The sequence below is a fragment of the Postia placenta genome, assembly GCF_002117355.1.
Source record: "Postia placenta MAD-698-R-SB12 unplaced genomic scaffold POSPLAscaffold_23, whole genome shotgun sequence".
Classification (NCBI taxonomy): Eukaryota; Fungi; Basidiomycota; class Agaricomycetes; order Polyporales; family Adustoporiaceae; genus Rhodonia; species Rhodonia placenta.
This window is the reverse complement of record NW_020169854.1, coordinates 476,953-487,349: the sequence shown is the minus strand read 5'-3', so window position 1 is coordinate 487,349 and position 10,397 is coordinate 476,953. Positions and strand designations below refer to the sequence as shown.

The 10,397-nt window shown below is 53.3% G+C and overlaps 3 protein-coding genes across 3 annotated transcripts; 1 reads left to right on the top strand and 2 right to left on the bottom strand.

Annotated features, from left to right (window-relative positions):
* Positions 1–1,049: 1,049 nt before the first annotated feature.
* Positions 1,050–2,756, bottom strand: POSPLADRAFT_1068144 (hypothetical protein; the record flags this gene model as incomplete). The annotated part of the gene is made up of 9 exons (XM_024482272.1): positions 2,556–2,756; positions 2,229–2,507; positions 2,099–2,177; positions 1,888–2,044; positions 1,683–1,832; positions 1,460–1,629; positions 1,326–1,410; positions 1,165–1,272; positions 1,050–1,115 (listed from the first exon to the last, which is right to left on the bottom strand). The coding sequence occupies exons 1-9, from the start codon at positions 2,689–2,691 to the stop codon at positions 1,050–1,052; spliced, it is 1,230 nt and encodes a 409-aa protein (XP_024333323.1). The 5' UTR covers positions 2,692–2,756.
* A 288-nt stretch (positions 2,757–3,044) lies between these two features.
* On the top strand, positions 3,045–6,488 carry POSPLADRAFT_1175248 (hypothetical protein). The gene is made up of 10 exons (XM_024488334.1): positions 3,045–3,296; positions 3,351–3,600; positions 3,650–5,492; positions 5,544–5,559; positions 5,611–5,655; positions 5,706–5,865; positions 5,922–6,022; positions 6,073–6,123; positions 6,177–6,317; positions 6,373–6,488. Exons 1-10 carry the CDS (start codon positions 3,108–3,110, stop codon positions 6,424–6,426), a joined length of 2,850 nt encoding a protein of 949 aa, XP_024333322.1. The 5' UTR covers positions 3,045–3,107; the 3' UTR covers positions 6,427–6,488.
* A 20-nt stretch (positions 6,489–6,508) lies between these two features.
* POSPLADRAFT_1186680 (hypothetical protein) lies at positions 6,509–10,295 on the bottom strand (the record flags this gene model as incomplete). Its single annotated transcript, XM_024489239.1, has 6 exons — positions 6,509–7,148; positions 7,205–8,633; positions 8,778–9,037; positions 9,095–9,719; positions 9,811–10,131; positions 10,188–10,295. The coding sequence occupies 6 exons, from the start codon at positions 10,293–10,295 to the stop codon at positions 6,583–6,585; spliced, it is 3,309 nt and encodes a 1,102-aa protein (XP_024333321.1). The 3' UTR covers positions 6,509–6,582.
* Positions 10,296–10,397: the final 102 nt, after the last annotated feature.

Below are 10,397 nucleotides of genomic sequence, written 5' to 3'. Positions count from 1 at the left end.
AGTACCAGCCTGACATAGGTATGTGCCTCAATAACATAAAATAGCAGAAAGCTGTATTCACTTAAAAGGCATTCACTTAAAAAGGCAGGTTGTATGCTACTTTTGGCAGGGTTCTCATGCTTGTTTATGCCTTTCAATGATGAATTGGGTGCTATGGATCATTGTCCATCTGGGAGATACATGCTAGACATCTGAAAAGAGTTACTAGCAATGAATTCTGTTGTCCAGAGTGACCATCACAAAAGTGTTGATAAGACATGACCTTAAAGATCTTTCATTGCACAAGATGTACATAGTCAAATCATATGGCTGTGGCTGTGTTTCAAAGCTCACATGTAGGGCTTTCAAAAATAGCAACTGTCATATGATTAGCTGCTCCTGTTGCAGAGATATAGAGTGATCATTCTGAATCAAGCAATCCTATCAACACTTTTGTGGTGAACTGTACTTAACAATGTTACTAAACAAATTAGACATTTTGTAATCAACGTATGTCTTCAAGTTGTATTCAACTTCCAATAATTCACATGCAGGATCAAAGCAAATGTTTAATTTCCACTTAATCACTTTATAAACCTATCATTATACTAATCATTCAATAGCTAATGCACCAAATGATACAACAGTCTACACTCCTATATGATGCCTGACTCATAGACAATGAGTGAGGGCTTATGGACAGTGCATTATCTGGAAGATCAAGCAAAGAAGTTGAAAATGACCACTACCCCAAGCGAAAAGGAGCAGAGACTTAAATTGGTAACCAGGTTGAACTTAGGGTTCAACCAACTAATGATACAACTATTTATACAAGTACTGGCTATGTATGGACCACCGTGTTTGTGTAGTCATATCAGTGAAGAAAAAAACATAGTGGTACAATACCAGACATGAAGTGCACATGAACCCCATTATGTAAGCTACATAATGGTCAACCTGCGGGTGAACACTAAGACAGGCACTAGTAGTACAAGAAATAGAACAAAAAGACAAATGTTTCACCAAACTCAATCAAAATTTGTAGTGAAGTCATTTACTAAGTCAGGCTTTCAAATCACTCTTTTTGTCTTTAAGGTATGAATGTTATGCATGGTATACCCAAGTTGTGTTAAAATCTATACATGGGTCTTAGTATTTCACTAAGCCTTCAAAATAATTACCAACCTCAACAGTGTGCTGTGAAAGCCAGGGAGGTGATCTTGTAACAGGCATTCTTTTTCCATTGTATTGCACTGGTGGAGCCACAAGCTTTACTTTGCCAGCCCGAGGATGCTATGAGAAATGACTAAATCAAAACCTTACTCTCATAGTACAAATGCACTTACTTCAATCTCAACAATCATGTCACGGGCAACTGTTTGAGAATGATTGAATGACTGCTGAATATCATTCACAGGTCCAAATGGTATCCTGAAAAAAAGTAAATTAACAGGAATTTTTAAATCAATAATAAACCTACCCAAGACCATGAAACTTTTGAAGCCAGAAGTGTTGGCCATGCTGCATAAGCTTGTTTGAGATGATTTTGACCAGTTCCGCCCTGTTAGCCACTCTAGCTGCATTACTAGAGAACTTGATATCATCAGCTAGTTCTGGCTGCTCCAATATGTCCCTGGCCATTATCCTGAACTGTTAATCAAGAAAATTGGAAGCAGGCTATATGAAGACATAACCAGAAATACCTGCTTGTCATTTCCCGCACCAATCATCAGAAAACCATCTTCACAGGGAAATACTTGGTAGGGCACAATGGATGGATGAGATGTCCCGTGTCTTTGTGCCTGTTGACCTGCAACAAGATAATTAGATGCAATATTGGCCAGTCCAGCCAACTGCATGTGTTGAGGTCAGATGATAGTGTATGTATGCATGAGTAGACTCGCGCACCTGTGTTTCAAACAAGTTGCAATCTATCCAGACACCTTTTCCTGTCTGCTGCCTCGATAGGAGGGCCGCCATGATGGCACCATGAGCATAAAGACCAGTAGCTATGTCTGTCACTGCTACGCCAACTTTGCAGGGAGGGCCGTCAGGTTCACCCGTTCTTGCACACCGTCATCAGCAGGGCGACGCTTACGAGAAGAAAAGAAAGACGAACATATGCATGAGTCCAGCCTCTGCTTCGATGACCACGTCGTAGCCTGCAGCGTGTCGATAAGGGCCCGTCTGACCATAGCCTATGAGGAGTGTGAACCTCGCGTGGACCAGTGGTGATGAACAGAACATACCGGTGATGCTCGCGTAGATGAGCCTCGGGTTGATCTTCTGACAGTCCTCCCATCCGAGACCCATGGAGGCAAGCTTCCCGGAGATGTAGTTCTCTACCAACACGTCTGACTGACGGATGAGCTTGTGCAGTATTTCGAGACCGTCGGGGTGCTTGAAGTTGACCGTCATGGAACGCTTGTTGCGGTTAGCGGCGAGAAAGTAAGCGGACTCGGGAGGGAGGTGCGCAGCCTCGGGAGGGGCAGTCTCGGCCATGGGCGCGGACGGCGGGTTCCATGAGCCTGGGCGAGGTGTGAGCTACGATCGACGGGGAGGATGCGCGCGCGTACGGGTGTCATCGCCGCGGGAGACCTCCTCGACCTTGATGACATCTGCGCCGAGGTCTCCAAGCAGCATGGTCGCGGTCGGGCCAGCGAGCACGCGGGTGAGGTCGAGGACTTTGATGCCCTGGAGAGGCGGAGGCATGCCCGAGGCGTGACGGGCGCATGGCGAGGGCGAAAGACGGCCAGCGCGACGACGCGGCGAGGGCGAGAGACGGACAAGGCGGCGAATGGGAAACATCGTGGACGGCGACGACGCGACGCGACCCGGGAGAGGATGCTGAATCGGATCCGACGCCCGACGTGAGCGAGGCCAAAAACGGACGTCATGGCTGCGTGTCTGACGCTCCCAACCACCATCTCCTTCTCCTCCACCTCCTCGTCGTCGTCCTCGCCGCAATGCTCCAAAGGCATGTGCTCCGACGCCTGCCTCAGGCAGCCCACGGCTCAAAGCTTCTCTGCGCTGGCGCGGCCGTCTCTTCTCGCACGCTTGCCACCGCAGCGCCGCCTTCACCAAACGATGCGTTCGCAAATGGCACCAACGCCTACTATGTCGAGGAGATGTACAGGCACTGGCGGCAGGACCCCAAGTCGGTCCATGTCTCTTGGGACGTTTACTTCTCTGGCATGGACAAGGGCCTTCCCAGCCAAAAAGCCTTCCAGCCACCTCCCAGTCTTGTTTCTGCCCCCGCCGACGGTGCTCCCGCTCTCCATGCCAGCGGAGGCGCAGAGCTTGATGACCACTTGAAGGTACTGCGCGGCTGCTCTGACTGAGTAAAACACGCGTGTCTGAGTTTCTTACAGGTCCAATTACTGGTGCGCGCGTACCAAGTGCGTGGCCACCATGTTGCCGACCTCGACCCTCTTGGTATCCTCGATGCGGATCTGAACGACGCACACCCGCCCGAGCTGGAACTGAGCCGCTATGGCTTCACAGAGCGCGATCTCGACAAGCAAATCGCGCTAGGACCCGGTATCCTACCCCACTTCGCCACCGAGGACCGCAAGACCATGCCGCTGGGTGAGGTCATCGACGTTTGCAAGCGCATCTACTGTAAGCATCAAATTTTGAGTCTCCCCCTACAATGTTGACCATCGCTTAGGCCGTGCCGTTGGTTATCAGTACATTCACATCCCGGACAAGGAGCAGTGTGACTGGATCAGGGAGCGCATTGAGATTCCCAAACCGTGGAACTACACCGTTGAGGAGAAACGTATGGTCCTTGACCGTCTTATCTGGTCCGAGACGTTCGAGCAGTTCTTGGCGAGCAAGCACCCGAACGAGAAGCGATTCGGTTTGGAGGGTTGCGAGTCTTTGATCCCTGGTATGAAGGCCCTCATTGACCGTTCCGTGGAGCACGGTGTCAAGCATGTCACCATTGGTATGCCGCACCGTGGTCGACTCAATGTACTCGCCAACGTCATCCGTAAACCCGTCGAGGCGATCCTAAACGAGTTCTCGGGTACGGCAGACGACGATGACTTCCCCGCTGGTGACGTCAAGTACCACCTTGGCGCCAACTACGTCCGGCCCACGCCCTCTGGCAAGAAAGTCTCGCTATCCCTTGTTGCCAATCCATCGCATTTAGAGGCGGAGGACCCCGTGGTCCTCGGTAAGACCAGGGCTCTGCAGCACTTCGAGAGCGACGAGGCGACGCATAACACCGCCATGGGCGTCCTCCTGCACGGTGATGCTGCCTTTGCCGGCCAGGGTGTGGTCTACGAGACTATGGGCTTCCACAACCTCCCCCACTATGGTACGGGCGGAACGATCCACCTCATCGTTAACAACCAGATCGGATTCACTACCGACCCCCGCTTCGCGCGTTCCACGCCGTACCCGTCCGACCTCGCGAAAGCCATTGACGCACCCATCTTCCACGTCAATGGTGATAACGTGGAGGCGGTCAACTTCGTCTGCCAGCTCGCCGCGGACTGGCGCGCCAAGTGGAGGAAGGACGTCGTCATCGACATCGTCTGTTACCGTCGCCACGGCCACAACGAGACGGACCAGCCGAGCTTCACGCAGCCGCGTATGTACAAGGCCATCGAGAAGCAGCCCACGCCGCTCACGCAGTACTCCAAATTCCTGATCGAACGCGGCACGTTCACCGAGAAGGACATCGAGGAGCACAAGAAGTGGGTCTGGGGCATGCTCGAGAAGGCCGCGAGCGCCGCCAAGGACTACGTCCCCACGAGCAAGGAGTGGCTCTCTGCGTCGTGGCAGGGCTTCCCGTCGCCCAAGCAGCTCGCCGAGGAGACGCTCCCGACGCGTAGCACCGGCACGTCCGAGGAGGTACTGAAGCGCGTCGGTAAGGCCATCTCGTCGTGGCCCGACGGCTTCACGCCGCACCGCAACCTCGCGCGTATCCTCACCAACCGCGGCAAGACGGTTGAGGAGGGCCACAACATCGACTGGGCGACCGCAGAGGCGCTCGCGTTCGGCGCGCTCGCACTGGAGAAGATCCACGTGCGCGTGTCTGGGCAGGACGTCGAGCGCGGCACGTTCTCGCAGCGCCACGCCGTCGTCCACGACCAGGCGAACGAGCAGCAGTACATCCCGCTGAACGACCTCGGCTCGAGCCAGGCGCGCTTCATCGTCTGCAACTCGTCGCTGTCCGAGTTCGGCACGCTGGGCTTCGAGCTCGGCTACTCGCTCGTGTCGCCGGACGCCCTCACGATCTGGGAGGCGCAGTTCGGTGACTTCGCGAACAATGCGCAGTGCATCATCGACCAGTTCATCGCGTCCGGCGAGCGGAAATGGCTCCAGCGCACCGGCCTGGTCATGAGCTTGCCGCACGGGTTCGACGGTCAGGGTCCTGAGCACTCGAGCGGTCGTCTGGAGCGATTCCTGCAGTTGTGTGACGACCACCCGCAGAACTTCCCTACGCCAGAGAAGATCGAGCGGCAGCACCAGGACTGCAACATGCAGATTGTGTACCCGACGTAGGTGATCCTGTCCGACCCATATGATCAATGCTCACTACCTCTCCACAGGACGCCTGCCAACTACGTAAGACATCTCGATACCTGTAATGGCGCATAGGCTCACTGTTATAAACAGTTCCATGTACTGCGTCGCCAGATTCACCGCGACTTCCGGAAGCCGGTGAGTACCGCACCTTCGCCTATTGAACTGCAGCCTCATGCATTGTCTAGCTTATCGTCTTCTTCTCGAAATCACTCCTTCGTCACCCGAAAGCTCGTTCGGATCTCTCGGAGATGGCTGGCGACACCCACTTCCAGAGGTACCTGCCTGAGCCCCACCCCGAGAACCTCGTTCCTCCGGAACAGATCAGACGGCATGTTCTCTGCACTGGTATGTTTCTGGCTTCGAATAAATCTACCCAACGGGGACCTGACGTACTTTCGCAGGCCAAGTGTACCACACGCTCCTGCAAGAACGTGAGGATAAGGGCATCAACGACGTCGCGATCAGCCGCCTAGAGCAGATTTCGCCCTTCCCCTATGACTTGGTATGTCCCTTGATACCTCCGCTGTTTTCAACTACTGACACCTCGTCCAGTTGACGCCTCATCTCGACAAGTACCCTAACGCCGACATCCTATGGTGCCAGGTAAGTGTTGCCCCCATGTACGATATGGGACGACACGCTGAATTCGTGCTTAGGAGGAGCCCCTCAACAATGGTGCGTGGACCTACGTCGGCCCCCGCATCCTGACTGCTGCAAACGAGACGGAGCACCACAAGGGCAAGTACCCCCTGTACGCCGGCCGTGATCCGACGAGCTCCGTTGCGACTGGAAGCAAGGTATGCTCTTTCTGATGGTCGCATAATCTGTGGTTCTCACCAGTGTCCTTTGCAGACAATGCACAAGAAGCAGACTGAATCCTTCCTTGCGACCGCATTCTCGTCATGATCACGCTATACTACATGTTGTGTTTACCTTACTATAATGGACACACTCACGCTTTCGTGTGTACATTGCCGGCTCGTGTAAATGTGGAGTGAAATATTGCGCAATAAGGATATAGCGTGGAAGATACAAGCCATGCGATACAGCGAGCCAATCGGCTCAAGTTTTTCTGCGCTTGCGTCCCCGACCTCCTTCCTCACTTTCTGCTTCCCGCTTGCTTTTCATGCCTGCTGCCCGCATGTATTCCTTGCGTTTCTCCTTGTCCTTCTCGCTCTTCTTCGCCTCTTCCTTCTCCACCTTATGGCGGTGCGCTTCCTTGCGCTGCATCTGCTTCTCCTTGCGTCGCTGAACTTGGTCTTTGCGCAACGCTCGCATTTGCTGCAAGAGCGCTATCGCCTTCTTCTCTTCCGGTTCCAAGACCACAGCGCGCTTCTGCAGATACGTCTGCCGATTTTGCTGTTTAACGATCTTCGGTTTGGAGGCATATGGCAACGCCGCTTGCAGCTTTTTGGGCACTTTCAGGGTGTTGAAGCGGCGCGCCGGACGGTCGATCTGCTTGTAGTTGGAGTTGACATTGACGGGTGTCTTCGAACCCTCATCTCGTCGGATCTGCCCAGTCAAGCGCATTCCCGCCCACTTGCCCTTCTCGGAAAGCAGAAGCGACGTGACGGGATTGTAGAACTTCCGGGGAGTGATCGAGTACCAGGCTCTCAAAAATACGATGTCTGGGATGAAGTAGGTGAGAACATGGGAGGATTGGATGAACGACACCACTACGTACCACTCATCAAGATCTTGTCTTCAAAGGTGGCTCGATAAGCACCCTCTGGCTTGGCCAGAGCTTTCTTGATTTGCCCTCGAAGCCCGGAAACGGTACGGATGTTCGCGCCCTCAAACTTAGCTACCTCGAGCGCGCTGCTGAACATGTCCCTGATGAAGGCTGTGTTCTTGAAGATCTTGTAGGGGACGCCGGTCAGCTTAAGCTTCTTTACGATCTTGACGGACCTGTCGATATCCAAGATGACCCCTGTTGCTGAGACGCGGAAGCCGGCGAGTTCTCCCGAGAGGGAGTTGAACGCGCAGAAGCCGGTGTTGGGCAAGGCGACGGGACCATAGAACGTTGCGTAGCAGTGCATGTGCTCGGGAGTGTATTTGAGCATACGCATACGTATTGAATGGTCGTCCAACGAGTATATCGGTATACTCTGGAATCGTCGCCACCCAACGGAGAAGATGAGCGGATCGTTCGTCTTGAGTGTCTTCGTGTACCATCGATGGCGTTTCAGGCGAACTTGAACATAGCCGAATCTCTCCTCCGCCGGAAGCAGCCCGCCCACGATAAGTGGATATGAGGGATCGAAGTTCTCGACCATCTCGCATGGCACGTTGACCAATTCGATGCGTACATATGATCCAGGGCGATGACCTTCGATGAGGGCACGAGCTTCTGGGTCAACGTTCTCGAACTCAGCGCGGTTGAGTTCCAACTGTCGAGCCATATGCTCCTTTTGCTCTTCGTAAAAGTCCAGCTTCGATCCTTCTGGATCGTCGTACTGCTCGTCGAACTTGCGCTTGAGGGCTTCCTTCTTCGCTGCAAGTGCGGCAGCTCGCGCAACTTCAGAATCTTGTGCCTCCTGTGTTTCGCCCTCCGATTGCGAATCGTCAACATCGGCTTCGGCATCCTCGTCGAGTTCTGTAACCCCTTCGCCCGCCGGCGCTGAGGATCCGGTAATGAAGAGATTGCGGATGGAATCAAGCAAATCCTCGTCACCCCACTCCTCGAGTTCGTCAGCCTTCAAAGCATCCTTAGTCACGTCCAGCTCCTCCTTGTCTGCCGAATCACGCGATACAACTGTGAAGAAGTCTTCGTCCCCCGCAAATTGTGTCGATTGAGATTTGCCGCTCTGTGCAACGTTGCCACGCAGGATTTCGGCCGGCGATAGTGATGACATGTAGATCAACTTTGTCCAGTCCTTTCGCTTCCCCGCGCGTGGGCGATCAGAAAATGCCTGCTGTGCACGCAACGCGAGATTCGTCTTCCACCGTGGCGCCTCCTCTCCGTCGGACATGTGGACGTCCTCGTCGCTCTGGATTTCAACTTCAGCGTCATCCTCAAAATGGACACGAGCACCGTTGTTCGGCAAAACGCCGTCATCCTCGTCACCATCACCTAGATCTGAGTCGCTCTCTGCATACTCCACTTCCCCGCGCTGGGAGTTAAGCCCAGGCAGGCCTCCCATTGATCGTTGAACATTGCGCCTAGCTGTACGCCCACGATCACTGCTCCCGGAAGCCGCAGCGAGGTCTTGCGAGTCGGAGAGAGCATCGTCCTCACCATCCTCGCCATCCTCCACATCGTCATCCTCGTCATCAGAAGTAACGTCACTGCCGTCGATATCAGATGCGTCATCGTCTGACTCTTCGTCAGCCGATTCTTCCGAGGCGTCGTCCTCGCTGAAGTCATCAGAAGGTATTCGACTAGGCCCGGGTTCGACCGTCAGCGGTTTTGAGGATGAGCCGAAGAGACGAATCTGGCTGTTTGCGACAGCATCATCGAGGGTAGAGGTGACATCCTGGAGGTCCATAACCATCCGCTCGCCTTCACCGTGAGGGACTGGAAATAACGGGAGTCAGCGGCATGATGAAACAAGTACAGTATGACAATGCATACCATCAGCATTGCCGCGAGTGAAACTGCCGGGAACGTTGATGTATACAGCATCCTTATCGTACATCACACCTCCAACATCACTCATGGGTGCATGGATGAGAAGTTTCTTCTTCTCGCTGAGCTTCCTCCTCTTCTCAGAGTCTGCATCCGGCAAAGGACATGGATCACCGAGAGCTGAGACGCTCTTCATGTCGAGATCGCCGACGCCGGGTATGTGTATTTTTGTGCCGAGACGAAGGTTTGTTCCGTGCAGGTAGCCGTAAATGGTTACAGTACGGTCACACTTGCCCTTTGAGGTGCGAATCTCTTCTCGAGGAGTGAGATCCTCTAATCGGTCGGCAAGAAGGTACGGATGCGAATTGCGGAAGACGAGGGGACGGAACTTCATGACGCTGATGAAACGTGAAAGGTTGAGGATCTCTGTGTCCGGATACCGCCCGTTCAGCACACCAGATAAGTAGAATAGTTTTGCGCCCTGGTAGATCTCAGTCCAGAAGCGCTTTTTCAAAGCCTTCTTGGTCGCGCGGAGCGTTGCGGCCTTTTTTATGAGGTCCAGGTGGGTAAGGACACCAATAACTTTGGGAAATCCATGGGATTGCAGAATGTTGAGGAATTCAAATGTTTCCTGGGAGCACGTCAATATGGAGTCGAAATGCGATAATAATATATATGCTCACCATCTCAAAGCCATACGACCCATCAATCATGAGAAGAACAAGGTCAGCGATCTTCCCAATGTCGATCATTGAATTAAGGTCGCTGTTGCATTCGATGAAGGTGATCCTCTTCTTCTTTCCAGCGACTACAGTGACGGGGCCTTGCACATGGTTAAGAGTCTGTTTCGTGTGGCGGCGCACGAGCGATTTTAGTAAAGTCGTTTTCCCTACACCTGAAGGCCCGACAATGGCCACGATGACCGGTGGAGGTAGGTCTTCGGGCGTGCGGTTAACGAGGGGGACATGGAGGCGAGTCTGGTCTTGTTCTACCTTGCGACGACCCTGTCTCTCCGCTCGCCGCCCGGACCTTGGTGCAAAGGCCTACTTGCATTCATGAATAATGAGATGCACAACGAATGTTTGCTGCGGCGACATACCTTCTCATTGAAGCCATGCTGCTTCTCCTTTCCCTTGGACTTGCTCTTCTTCTCCGCCTTTGCTCCAGACTGCGGTGCACGGTGTGCTTTGTGTGCCTGCCCCTCCATCCAGACGACTAGATTTGTAGTGAAACAGAATAAGAGGGCAGAGACGGCCAAGCAGAGAGGACTTGCAGCTTCAGCGCGATCGAGAGCAGCAATATTATTACA